Below are 13,866 nucleotides of genomic sequence, written 5' to 3'. Positions count from 1 at the left end.
TGAGATGCTTTTCATCTTACCTACTCCATATATTTCATGCTGATGGAAAACACTTGTTTAATCCATTGCCCATTTCCTGCTGTCTATAAAACCTCACCAAAATGTATTCTTTATTCCAAACTACTAATGTTCATCTGTGTATGACTATGAAGGCCATTTGCTGCAGTTCAGACACCGGAATTAACATATAGGCTTTCCACCTAAATTTTCCTAATCGGAACTTCTCAATTTATGTAGGCTTTGAATGAAATGGCCACAAATTTCAAGAAGGAGTGAGTACCATGAAAATGAAAACAGAGTATTCACTATTTTTTATTGTCACTGACAAAGCCTCTTTACTGTTTGTGTGTCCTCAGGGAATCACTCTGACAGCCGACTTTTGATTTTGCTGTCCCTCAAATAACAGAAATGCTACATATATCATAAATAAAAAAGGATGGAGACCACAGTGTGTCATAAAATTTAAAGAAACTCCCTAGTAAATGAAATCTGATCAGAGATTCAATTTTTTATTATTTATAGTTTTCCCATTTGGCTTATTTATTTTTAATAAGGCACAGAAAAAAAAAAAAGTTAAAAAAAAGAAAAGAAAAACAACACCAAAAAAACACATCAGCAGGCTTTTCCAGATGCTGCCATCTTCTCTTCATCATTTTTACACAACTGTTGTCACACTGATTTAAAATGTGTCTGATACTTTTGAGTGTTCAGTATCTGTCATGCTGGAATAAAGGTTTTTTTCGTATACTACTTTCTTCAGGTGATTACAGAACATGGCTATAAAAACACCCTTTGACACACACACACAAACCACCACAGTTTTTGGTTGGAAACTTTATACTGAGATTTATCGTGCAGAAGATCTTTAGAAGTGAGCTAGAAACGGAGCATTTCCATTACTAACAGAAAGCAAAGGAGGCAGCAGTTTGAGGGTTACACAATTATAGGAAAATGCCTTTCCTTCTTTGTGTAACTAAAAATGATTTTGCAGCAGTGTCCAGAATTTGCTTCCTATGACGTTTGGCAAATTGAAAATAAAATCAAACAAAACAAAAGGACTGAGATACAGATGTTATAAAACTGTCTACGAGCAAAACCTATTTCCTTTCCCCTCCCCCCTAGATAATTGCTCCAATTTTTCCTCCAGCTGACTTCAGATTATGTTTCTGCATAACAGATGAGAGTAGCTTCATGGTATTGACTAAATAATACGTCTGATCATATACTTCATAGAAAAGATGAGAAAAAAGGTCCAGAAAGAAAACTGAAAGAGCTTAGAAAAAAAAGTAACTGACAAAACAGTCTCATGCTCAAATTTGTGCCTAAAGCCAATCAATTAATGTCATGATCTAAAACCCATCTGCAGCAAACTCACACATTCATAGAAGCAAAGTACCTTGGAAACTATGGCAAGGAAGCCAATTTGATGTAACATAGTACTGTCAACCAGAGAAACCCGTGACTCAAAATCCAAAGGCAGAACCAGAGCACTTACAGTGTTCAACCCTTCCATGATTCAGCTGGGAAGTGGCTAAATTTGGATACATGCACAGACCGAAAAGCCACAGGGCAGCACAGCAGCATGCAGCCCCGTTGCGTTTCAGGTGGTGGGGAAGAGAGGGAAGGTAGGAGACAGCCACCCTGGGCCTCTGCTGCAGTGACACCTCTCTGGAACATAGCAGAAGGGAGACCAGGTGGTAGTTGGTACAGTCATGGGAATGCTATCACCCAGGGATTAGCCTGCATCATTATATCCCAGGCCTGTCAAACCCAGTTTTACAACAGTGTTTACAGAAGATTTGTCCAACGCTCTTACAGGAATTTTCAGATACTTGCACCATTTTTTTACCAGCAAGATTCTGCAGACATGTTTCACCCAGCAGGACTGCAGTTAAGCCTCAGCTGTTGTAGAGGGAGTGTACCTAGGCTGTTAATGTATGACAAACCATAAACATTTACATTTAACTTTTTTTTTTTTTTTTTTTTTTTTTCCTCCAAACTTCTTCCCCTTAGCTCCAGAACTAAGTAGCTGCCTTCTTGACACATACAGATGTTTTTATAGATGCTTACAAGCCACAGGCTGATTTTCTCTCAATGTGTGAATTTCCTGAGAATTTAAAGATAATCTACCAGGACTGACTTTAGTGCTTTATTTACAAGTTTTCTACAGATATTACAAGGTGTATGAAGGCTGTGAACTAGGAATACAATTATTTAAAATTAAGGTTAGTAATCAATTCTATTCCATTTTCTCTGCTTTCAAAAAAAAACTATTTTGTTATATGAATCAGCCTATCATTTGACAGATCCCAGCACAAGAATGATGTTGATCTGTTAGAATGGGTCCAGAGGAGAGCCACAAAGATCATCAAGGGGCTGTAGCACCTCTCCTGCGAAGAAAGGCTGAGAGAGCTGGGGCTGTTCAGCCTGGAGAAGAGAAGGCTCTGGGGTGACCTCACTGCAACTTCTCAGTACTTGAAGGGGATTTACAAAAAAGATGGAGAGCGACTCTTTGCTCAATCAGATAATGAGAGGACAATGGGGAATGGTTTTAACCTAAAAAAGGGGAGATTTAGATTAGAGATTAGGAGGAAATTCTTCACTTGGAAGGCAGTGAGGCACTGGCATGGGTTGCCCAGAGAAGCTGTGGATGCCCTGTTCCTGGAGTTGTTCAAGACTGGGTTGGATGGGGCCTTGGGCAGCCTGATCTAGCGGGTGGCATCCCTGCCTATGGCAGGGGGGTTGAAACTAGATGATCTTTCAGGTCCCTTCCAACTCAAACGATTCTATGATTCTGTGTTCCTATGATAATATGAAGCTGGCCCTGCTGCCCCTCACAAAACAAAACAAAACAAAACACAACACAACACAACAAACAAAAGAAAAGCAGCAGAGCTGGGACCCTGGGGTTATGCTCCTGCTAATATCCTTCAGAAAGCTTCAGAAAGCATCCTGGCCAAGAGCATGAGGTTGTAGATCTGCAATCTTATCCAAGTAAGGAAAACAAAATTTTCCGTATGAACAGATTTTATGGAAAATCAAGGAAGGACAGATGGAATTACAGAGAAAGGGAGAGTGTAAATTAAAACACAACAGTGATGAGACTGGAACGTGAGTAAAATCAGTGTGCCTAGGCGCTCCTAACTAAACCAAAAGATTTGGGATAGAAAGGCATTTTGCCTGAAGTGTGCACTTTTCAGGGTGTGGTTTCCACTGAGAAACGGGGATTTTTTTAAGTGTTACCATACACTAAGTATTAGCCCAGACTACTTTCTTATTAGTTATGAAGCCAGTCATTCAGGTATTATAAAAAGTTTAATAATATCTCAGCTTTACTTAAAGCAGTAAAGAATACAAATCTGGCTTGATTTATTCTCTTAACTTTTCCTGCTGATATGCCCAAAACCACTCACAGGAACCTAAGACTGGAAATGGACTTCTCCAGTCTCTCAAGATCAGATCCCACATCAGTATAAATCTTGTCATAAATTGATGAACTCCATCTAAAAATAGGTAAGATTTATGTCCCCGTTGCGGCGATGAAAGGCAGCTCCAGAGCTCTCCTCCCTTGCTGCTGGAAATCATCCAGTTTCCAGATAACGAACATTCCCTGACTGGTTCTCGCCTGCTAATATGGGAGAAAAGTGGAAAAAAAGCACCACTCTTTCCAAATGGAATAAGCTTCAGTTTTAAAACTGAGTGATAGGATTTGGCTTTTGCTATAGATGAAATTACAGTTGCCTGATGTGAAGGATGCATGGTAAATAGCAACATAAAGTCAGTTGCTAGGAAGCCATTAACAGCACACTTTGTTGATGAGAAACAGTGGTTCTACAACATTTGGTTTGGCTGGCGAGGACTCATTTATTCAACAGACACATGGTCTGTTTGTTGTTCATTTTAAAACATCAGCTTCTGCTCCATATCAAAAGCCAAAAAAAAGATTATTTTTTCACTTTACATATAATAGTTTTTTTTTTTTTTTTTTTTTTTTTAATGACAAATGGTTAAAAAAGTTAGTGTTTGTTTCCACTTTATACAAATGCTGAATAGAATAACTTCTTTGGTTTTGTTGATATACCCCTTCATAAAAACTCTGCAACTTTAACACAAGGAACAATAACCTCCTGCTCTTCCTTGTTTTTCAGAATTCACACTATCTGGCCTAAAAAACTAAAAAGCTTCTTACTTTTTCCACATCAGATTTTAACTCCCCCAAAATCTTAATCAACACTAAAATAACATTATTAAAATTATTCTAAATTAGGTAACGATATCCTGGGTATGTAACATCATATTTTACTGTGCACTACCTATATTTTTACACCCTTGCAAATTGTATACAATATATTTTACATTATAATCTGTAATATAGTGTATCAAAAATGAAAAAGAAAACAGTGAAAGTTTTCCTATAAAAGTAACTGCCTGTTCAATTTCAACCTTTTCATAAGTTCATATGACAACACTAATAAAATCATTGGAAACCAGCTTTTCTGAAAGCATTGTAATTTTAATTTTGTAACATTAACATTACAATAATATACTATGCTTCATTCTATATCCTGGTTTGGGTGAATTTCAGTCAAGAAGCACAAAGAAATAGAGCATACTGAATTTTTAAATCTATACTAGCCTCAGCATCTCTAGTGTTTAAGATATTCACATCATATCTAAATTTTCAGAATTCTGGAAAAGAGAGATAGCTTTAGAGTTTACTTCCACATCCCCACTTCCCTGATTTCCACCACTGCCTAGGTCCCGGGTTTTGACTGAAGCTCGTTTCTTAATATTTATCTAATTTAAATGCTAATTAGACTAATTTGATGAATAAGACGTGGTAGGAATTTATTAACAACTTTGCTGCTATTGCTTTATGTCTACAGAGAAATTTTCTAAAACAGGACTCAAGGGACAGTAGCACATCTGTTACCAGTTGAACAAGTTGGATTTTTTGTAACACTAAACTTTAGAGCTGGTAACATATTGCAGAGGAGAAGGAGGAATGATTCAAATTTTTCCATACCTAGCACATCTTGGATATAGGGCACTAATGCAGTAGGGGCTCTATGCTGTCCTGTGCTCATCTGCTTCATGTTTTTTGCTCTGAGTTTTATATATAGAGGAAGAAAATGTACCTTGTCTCTCTCTCTCATTACCTGCTAAAGTCATCCCATCTAATGCTACAGTTGTGCTGTCTGATGTTATTGCTGTCTATATAAAAAAGTCAAATCCTTTACCACAAGTCTAATCTTGTGATAGACTTTGTGTTTTTATTGAGTCCCATTGAGTCAGTGAGGGTTCACAGAGGAGACAGGTCAACTAGCAGACAGAAAAATGGATGAGGTGATCACTTTGAAAGAACAGTCTTGTTGTTGTTTATTTGTTTTATTTTGTTTTGTTGTTGTCTTTATTGTTGCAGCATGTACCATTGCCACAGTCACCAAATTACTTAAGCAGATGTCATATTTTCAAGATGTGACTATTCACAATCAACAGTTGTTCTTGGGCTTAGATGACTGAATTTTCCTTTGAAAAAGACCTACAGAGAACTTCCACAGAACTTTATAAGGAAGAAAAAGAGACTTTGCTAAAAACATGGCAGAAGGTAAAAAAGAGTGTCTTTCTCCAGACTTGTGTGGCTCTGTAAAGGCTGTGTGTGTCAGAGCTAACTTTTTGTTAAATTATACCCATGTCTCAGAAACTCTGGGGTGAGGCTACTTTTCTCTCCCAAATTTCCAAGGCTATTCCCCAGATAACACTGACAAAGACACCTGGCTTCCTTTTACATGTCTGGACAGCCATACTCAAAGCAGAATACCTCTTCTACACAACACAATTATTTAATGCTGTCTGTCTGCTAGGCACACAGCACACACCCTCCTCTAAATAAATGAGGTTGCTGCAGGAATTACAATGCATTCAGTACAAATGTTCCCCTGTAGAAGCACGTCAACAGGCAGTATTGTAATGCATACAAAACCAAAGCATTTTGCACTGGGAAAATAAGTTTTTTCTTCTAATCTGGCTAGTAATTTAGTTTTTTTGACTTAAAATACCTTTTTCTTTGTGATTGAGGTCTAAGGCTTGTTCCACTCTAAACCACCAGTATTTATGTTGTGCCAGCTTCTCTGACTCCTACCCCATTAACTTTCCTACTTTGTCTTCAATTGAATTTAGCACTTAAGAAATCTGATAGCACTTCAAATGATCAACGCAGTGTATCTCAGTAAATGCAGTATACCTGCCAACAAGCATGCACACCTCACAATGTTGAGCCTTTCTTAGTCTTCCAGTCATCCACAATTTGCCTGGAGGAGGGGAGAAAATATTTTGTATCTCTTCTGTCACCTGGGACTCTCAGCTGAGATCAACCATGAGGAAAGTATTGGTGATAAAATTTTAATGCCACAAGGATATTTGTATAATTTTACTGACACAAAGCATAAACTCTTGCTGCCTTTTCCAAGTTTTTTATGACAAGGAAGCCATTTGTTCATAGCTGTTCTGACTTCACTGAGCAGAATATACTGTCTTACAGTGAGGAAATGATCTTAAGAGTGCAGAAAAATGTAAAAAGAAAAGTTCTGCTAAAAAAAATAGTCTATTTTGAACTCTGTTCTCCCCTGTGTAAGCTCCCATGGTTGAATTAGTCTGTGATTATTTTAATTTGCATATAGATCAGCAGCCCTGAAAGAGCCATCTAAGATATCCCCCCAAATTTGGAGGAAATCTGGATTCAGGTCCCTCCCTTCTGTGATATCCTCAGGCAACTCAAAGGATTGTAGGCATCTTATTCTTCTTAAGAAAAGTATAGTTCATACATGACTTTTGAGGCCACATCTGTATCTAGATACTTAGTTCTGATGAACAAAAAAAAATCAATGGCAGATAGAAAGCTAAATGTATTTGTGGATCTGGACCTTACTATTTCTTTGCCCTAGTTTTCAACCAGTAAATATTACTCTGCGTGGCAAAGGAGAGAAGAGGGTAAGCATTCTACAGATAGTGGCATGCTCAAGCGTAGCAGTGGAGGGGGCCATCCAAACATTAAATCATAATTAAAAGGGGATAGGAAGGAATGTAAAGACAGTTAGGTGTACTGAGAATACCATTTATCAGTGAAAAAGGTCCAAATCAGTTTACCATGACCTTAATTTGGTTTTGTACTTGTTACGTTTTTGTATAAACTTTCATTTCTGAAAGCTCAAAGTAAATGTAATTCAGTTTACAGGTATTTCAAATGGCGATCAGTACTCACTTCTACGTGTTGACAGGTCTGAATGAGTTTCGCCAAAAGAGTTTCCAGTTCAGTATTCCTCTTAATAAGGTTGGTGAGGTTACTCTCCAAATTTTGCTGTCAAAAAGAAAGAAAATAACACATTAGTATTCTGAAGAATTTAAAAATTAAGTGAACAGTTGAAAAATGGGTGTACTTTCAGGATCTGAATTATGTAATTACACAGGTATCAACACATGACATTCATTTTGATGTGCACGGTTAGATATTTTGTCCATGAATCAAGCACGGCTAGACGAGAAACCTGAAATGTTCGTGGTAAGAGTTTACCACAAAATACTTTCTAAGGACCTACTAGAAACTAGATTAAGCAATTAGTTTTAGTCAGGGGAAAAAATAACAGAGTAAGTAGAAGTCAGGGAGGTGAAAAATGCTTTACTAGAAAAAAAGTGACTCCTTGTTCCTTGCTCTTAGTCTGACATCTGAATTTAACAACCTGCTGCTAACTGAGGTCTCCCAGCATGTGCCCCTTTGGGATCACACTCATAAGGACTTAGTGGGGCATTGATCACACTGCCGGGTCATTGATCTAATTGATTTATTTCCCTACTTCAGTACAGTCAGATTTTTGAATAAATAATTCTAAAGAAAACCATCACTTCTACTCACTGATTGTTCTTGAGAGACAATGTGTGGCTTGTGCCTGTGTTTATCAACCTATTATGGCCACAACAAGTATCCCCTATCCCCAACTGTGGGAGCTTGCAGTGCTTTCTGCCTCCCAGATCTGAAGCCACATCCTGACCACTGTGCAATTTCATGTGAGACAGAGATCCAGAAACAAATGGTTCAGCCTCCTCCCTCCCCACCCTACCCGCAGGAAGGAAATCCAAGTGCATGAGGAAGATGCAGTCTGCAGTGGCTGTGACCTGCTCCCTGATCAGGCTGCTCTGGGACTGAGACCATGCAATGCACTGTGGGACTTGCAACTACCAGCTCCTTGCTTTTTAGCATAGGTCCCATGATAGCTGCTGGTTTACATAAAAGTCCACCTTCTAGCAGAATAACAGTAAATAGACAGTAAATAGAAAAGAATAAAAAAATATAGTCCTGACTGTAAACACTCATACTTTTCAGTAACTTTGGATATATGTATTTCATATTGAAAATCCTGAGGACTGCTCATATAAGAAGCTTTTCCTCATAGTTATTCACCTGTTTATGTATATGAGACTGCTCCCTTGCTTAGTATTCCTGACAGGCTGACAAATCTCCGCCTTTTAATTGTATGTTATCTTCCATCAGTCCCCACTAGGATCTAGGAGGTGCTGAACAAGAATACCAGAAATGGGCCCTCCTCAGAAAGCCTGTAGTGTCCCTGCAGAACTCTTCTTAATTTCAATCCTGCTCATCTTTTATTAATAGACTTCATTTCTCCACCCTACTGCTTTTCCCCATGATATAGCTATTATGTTACTTAAGGCCCTTCAGCTACCACAAACTCACCTGACTTTTCATCCTTTCATTTTCCTCAATCCCTACCATCTCCACGCACATATTTAATGTGTGCATGTGTGTGTTTTCTGGCACTGTTGCCGCCTGCCTATTTTGTGCTGTTTCAAAATGCCTTGTACTTTGCCCTCCCCCTTTGCAGCCATGCAGTCTCCTTACTCTTTCTTGCCTTTGGCTACAAACGAATGAAGCTGGCAGTATTTCACTGCTGAACCACACATACTTTGGTGTTTACCAGAGCTGAAGCTGTAAACACTGGAGGAGCAGTGAGTCCTATCCCATTAAAGACAGCACAGGATTTTGATGGCTTTATGTATGTAACTCTTTGGAGAAGTGTGATGGGTGTTTGAAGTACGTAATTTGGGCATTTTCTTCCCAGCCCAACCATGCATATCATGTATCACAAACTCTGGCTGTAAAAATACCTTCTACATTGCATTTATTTTATAGCCCATTAAAAACAAAGAGTAACAAGAATGGGAACTCTTTACTGAACAGTATGAGCTGTATCTTATATTTCCAAAAGCTGTACTGTGAACGATCATTTAATTGCAAAGGCATGTTTGCCATGCTGTTAGATGTCCCTTTGCAGAGCTGAGACTCACATACAAAGTCTAAATACCATATATAGTTACAGTATCAGATAACCTTTGTCTTAAAAAAAATAAAATACAAATTAAGGGGATCCAAATGTGCAAGTAGTCTTGAAATTATATTTATGTGCCTTCTTATTGCCTATGTATTCATTGTGTGCATGTTCTGATATATATATACCAAAAGATGTAAGATGAAAACTGTATACACTTGATGAGATTGCCTGATTTCAGCTGTATTTTTTGAGACAATAAATGTTAACAATTAGGGGCAATACATACTCTGAAGAAAAAATGTTCTCAAAGCTGTTATGGAATTTGGAATACAGTGATTTAAAAACCTTTGTCTTGAACAAAGTCCATTAGTACATGAAGAATAAGATTTTGCATTGAAACAGAAATTTATTTACCCATAGGTTTATTTTAAATCTTGGATAAAGATTTTAGAATATTTTTTTTTCTCCAGTGAATATAAACATAAGCCAATATATATTATTATGGTTTCAGATGTGTCTCTTGATGTAGTCTGTAGTTATCAGTCATAAAAATAGAGGATAACCATTACACTAGTGAGTTGCCTTACAAAAATTAGAGAAAATGCATTCAAGAGCTCTTGAACAGTGTTATCTTCAAGTTGGAAAGCTTTTTTTTTTTTTTTTTCTTTTCTTTTTTTTTTCTTTTTTCCCACTGCAGTTTGGTAGGCAAGAGATTGGGTCAAGAAGATTCAGAATTTTGTTAAACTTCTGTTGAAGAACATCAGTTTATATTAATGCTTTACTAAATAGTAAGAACTGGCAGCTGCTTTCTTAAATGAATGTCAATCTTCCCCATTTCACTAGGGCAAGTACTGAATGTCATTCCTTAAAACTGGGCTGACTTGAAAATTTTAAAGGTTGTTAAAATTCAATCAACTCTTGCAGTGTATTTACCTGAATTTTCTTTTGGTGGTATCTTTCTCCAGCTTTTTCCCCTGTTCCATACACATATGAACCACTGCACCACTCTGGCTATCACACAGCATTCTGGAGAAAGTGTGTTCCCAGATTATGATGAATACATGTGAAAACAAGTGCCAGAATAAGTTTATTCAAAATATCTTCCTTCCTCCCACCTAATATTCTATGGCCATTCTCACAGGTGAATTACAACAGTATTTTGGGAAAATGTCTAGCTACATCATAATTACTGAAATATTTTAACCTGGCTTTCTTTATTATTATTATTATTTTTTCACTTGCCAATTTTCTTTGTCTATTGAAAGCTGATCTTATAAATTCAGGGGATGACTTTTAAAAAGAAGTACTAGAGTTGCTGTACATTATCTCTGTGAGCAGGTTTCATACATGTTAACCCTGTGAATGAAAACTGCTCTCAAAAGCCAAAACCCAGGCTGAATGCTTCATGACTTACCAATGCAGACCTAGCCTGAGATCTTAAAAATCCATGTGTGCTTCACAGCTGTTTTTTTACAATATCCAGTACAAAGTGAAGAGAATGCTTAATGTCCATTTAGCATGGTCTGACAACTGTACAACATAAATATTCTTATAATCTGGGGATAAATCCAAGTAGATGGAATCACAGACATAATTGAAAAGGACAGTTGAGGATGATGTTTCATTTAGACTCTGCATGACTACAAAATGAGATGATCCAGGGATTGGAATCTGAAGTTGAAAAAATTAATTCCAAAAACTAAAGGAATGTAACTCATGACTGGATGTCTTCTTCAAGCTGCTGTCTAGCTCAAACTGAAATCTTGGTCTTTTTGCAGTAATGATTGCGTGAGGCTCATGCCCTGATTGAAGGCGGAAGTCAGACTAGATGATCATAATGGTCTCTTCTGGCCTTTAAATCTATCATTCTATGAAAACCAAATGTGAACCCATGCCCTTTGCTAAATTAACAGTCTCACGCAAAGCATCGCATGTCTAAAATAGGAGGTAGCACAAACAGATAGTCCTAAACTACTATATGGGTTGAAAATGCTGTCAAAATAAATTACTGTAAGCTTCTAAAGAAGAAACATGCTGAGTTGTGTACTCCTGACTTACATCACAGCAGAGAGAGCAACATCCCTGAGAATTCCTCAGTGGCATTTTTATGCTCCATAAATATGTCTACTCAAAGGGTCACAAAAGAAAGCTACAGCTATCAACTACAATGAGATTTTAAATTCCTTTTGAAGTCACTTTCCTTTTCTCATTAGAAGTATTATTTTTCCTGCTACTGCTAAGTATAAGTATTCATTAGAATTTACCACTTGAGAGCTTTTTTTCACGTTAATGCTGGAGTGCTTTGAGAGAGATTATATATTTTCAGACTTGATTGGTTAAAGTGTGTGACCAAAAGCCAATCAGTTACATAACAGTAGAAGAGAGATTAGGAATAAAACACCACAGAGCAGAAGTGTGATCAAATTCCATTTTAATCAAGCTAGCAGGGGAACCAGAGTGGTGATGACATGGCAGATCAGTCTTTAGGATATGCAGACTCCCTGTAGATCATAAATACGCACCCTGTTGCTAACAAAGTCCATGTGACCACATCTTCACTGTAACTATTTTTCCTCCTAACTCGAAGAAGTTACACTTGCATGTGCTCCAGTTACATTTCCACCTCATTGCCGGGACGTACCCTAAGCACCAGGCCTGTTGCCTCTAGGACTTGCATCTAATCTATTAAAAAAGTTGCCAATCAATTCCAGAAGAACTGCCAGAATATTAAGCATGGTTTTGAGCCAGGTTTTGGGTATATGTGAGTTTAATGTTTCCTTTGGTGTTCTTTATTTAAACGGACATACGAGGTGCACATGGAAAAACTTAAGCTAATTTTTATTCTATGTACTTGTCCTGAAACAGATGACTGCTCTTCTGTAGGATACACATGCTCGACCCGGTATTTCTTAAGCCAGGGAATGGTAACATTTGTAGTTAATACAAATGATTGACCTCAATTCTCAAATGTGCATAGCTTGACAACTGCACTCCACATTTCTATGTGAAAAGAAATACCAGCTATGATGTTGATACACTCCTGGGGACTATGCTTTTTACCTCAAGTGATTACAGTATATCACAAGGAAAGACCCTTGAGATACTGCACTGTTAATTAATTGTCCAGGACTATTATTATTAAAACTGCAATAAAAATAGCTGCATTTGAAGCCACTATAGCTTAAACAATATTAACTAAATCAGGTCTGTTGCTATATTTCATAGGATTTTTTGTTTGTTTGTTTGTTTTTAAGCTCTTATTTAATACGTAACATTGGTAATTTAGTAAATGAAATCCAAGCATTTCAGATTCTTGATCCAAGCATCAGATCCAGGCATTTCAGATTCTTCACAAAAAAACCTTATTAACTGAGAAGACAATACTCTAAGGAAAGCCTACAATTGTTCTCTCACTTCTCTGCAAAGCTGTGCCCTCAATATAACATGGGTGCCTGCCATTTGCAGCCACAGCTCTGGCCTTTGATTCAAGTAGAGTTGACTGCTATACTACTCTGCCTTATGAGCTGCTTTGCTGCAATGCTCTTTAGTCTTCCTTCACTGCTTCTTCTTCCCTCTTCAGAGCATAAGAGAAATTTCACAGCTGTGTCCTCTGGGGAAAAAGGACAGGATGAGAGCCATATATAGAATGCTATAGCAAAAAAATTCCTTTGATGTGCTGTAGTAGGTTTGGGAAAGAAACAATATATGTGGTTGAGGACTGCTATAACTGCAATAGGGACCATGATTACGAAGAACACAGGCCAATGGAACTGACACTGATTATTTATTTTCTGTATTATAATATGAAGTGGACATACACAAAAAAAAGGGGGAGGAGTAAGAACATAGAGAACAACTTGTTTTCTCAGGGCATTCAAACTTCTTATCAAAACTTTGTCCCAAGTTAGACAGTGACAGAACTAACTTTAGGACAGGCAATTTTTAAAAAACAAATTCCCATTTCAATCAGAATATAAGATATCCAAATGTTGGCTTGGCCAACGTCTTGGGGAGTTAGTTCAGCCCTGTTTCTAATGAATAAATAACCAAAGTAGGACTAGGATAATAATCAGGAATCAAGGAAGACATTTAAACATTTGAATAAATTTGAAACTATACCAGTTTTGGAAGAACATCTGAGCTATTCAAGGTGTGCAGAACTGTACATATATTTGAGGCACAAATATATTTGACTTTTTGTTTTCTTCTTCTTCAGTGCAGTAGTCAAACTGGAAGCTGAAGTGTTAAAAGAGCACAGAAAATACCAGACAGATTGCATTTAAAGCATATCATTAAAGACTTATTAAGGAGAGCTAGACAGTTCTTTAGCTTATTCCCTACTGGCTAATCCAATGCAATGAAGTGGGATAAGGAGAACTCAAATGGTTGTACAGCTGTCCTGCAGCATCCTGGCTGCATCTGCTTCTGAACTCCCAAGACATGGGACGTATTTGAACCCAGGAGTTCAACAAGAGCTCCTGCTCATGAGAAGTTTAATCTAATCTTGAGCATGCAAGATCTGGGA

At 37.5% G+C, this 13,866-nt stretch overlaps 1 protein-coding gene across 6 annotated transcripts in view; it reads right to left on the bottom strand.

The window, feature by feature from the left end:
* MID1 (midline 1) overlaps positions 1-13,866 on the bottom strand; it is a 240,142-nt gene that overhangs the window by 37,073 nt on the left and 189,203 nt on the right. For all 6 annotated transcript variants that reach the window (XM_035341835.1, XM_035341756.1, XM_035341678.1 and 3 more), the window contains exon 3: positions 7,262-7,357. In XM_035341835.1, the coding sequence (XP_035197726.1) occupies positions 7,262-7,357 (96 nt within the window). The remainder of the gene's footprint in view (positions 1-7,261; positions 7,358-13,866) is intronic.

Source organism: Oxyura jamaicensis, chromosome 1 (genome assembly GCF_011077185.1).
Source record: "Oxyura jamaicensis isolate SHBP4307 breed ruddy duck chromosome 1, BPBGC_Ojam_1.0, whole genome shotgun sequence".
Lineage (NCBI taxonomy): Eukaryota > Metazoa > Chordata > Aves > Anseriformes > Anatidae > Oxyura > Oxyura jamaicensis.
This window is presented reverse-complemented; position numbering and strand designations above follow the sequence as displayed.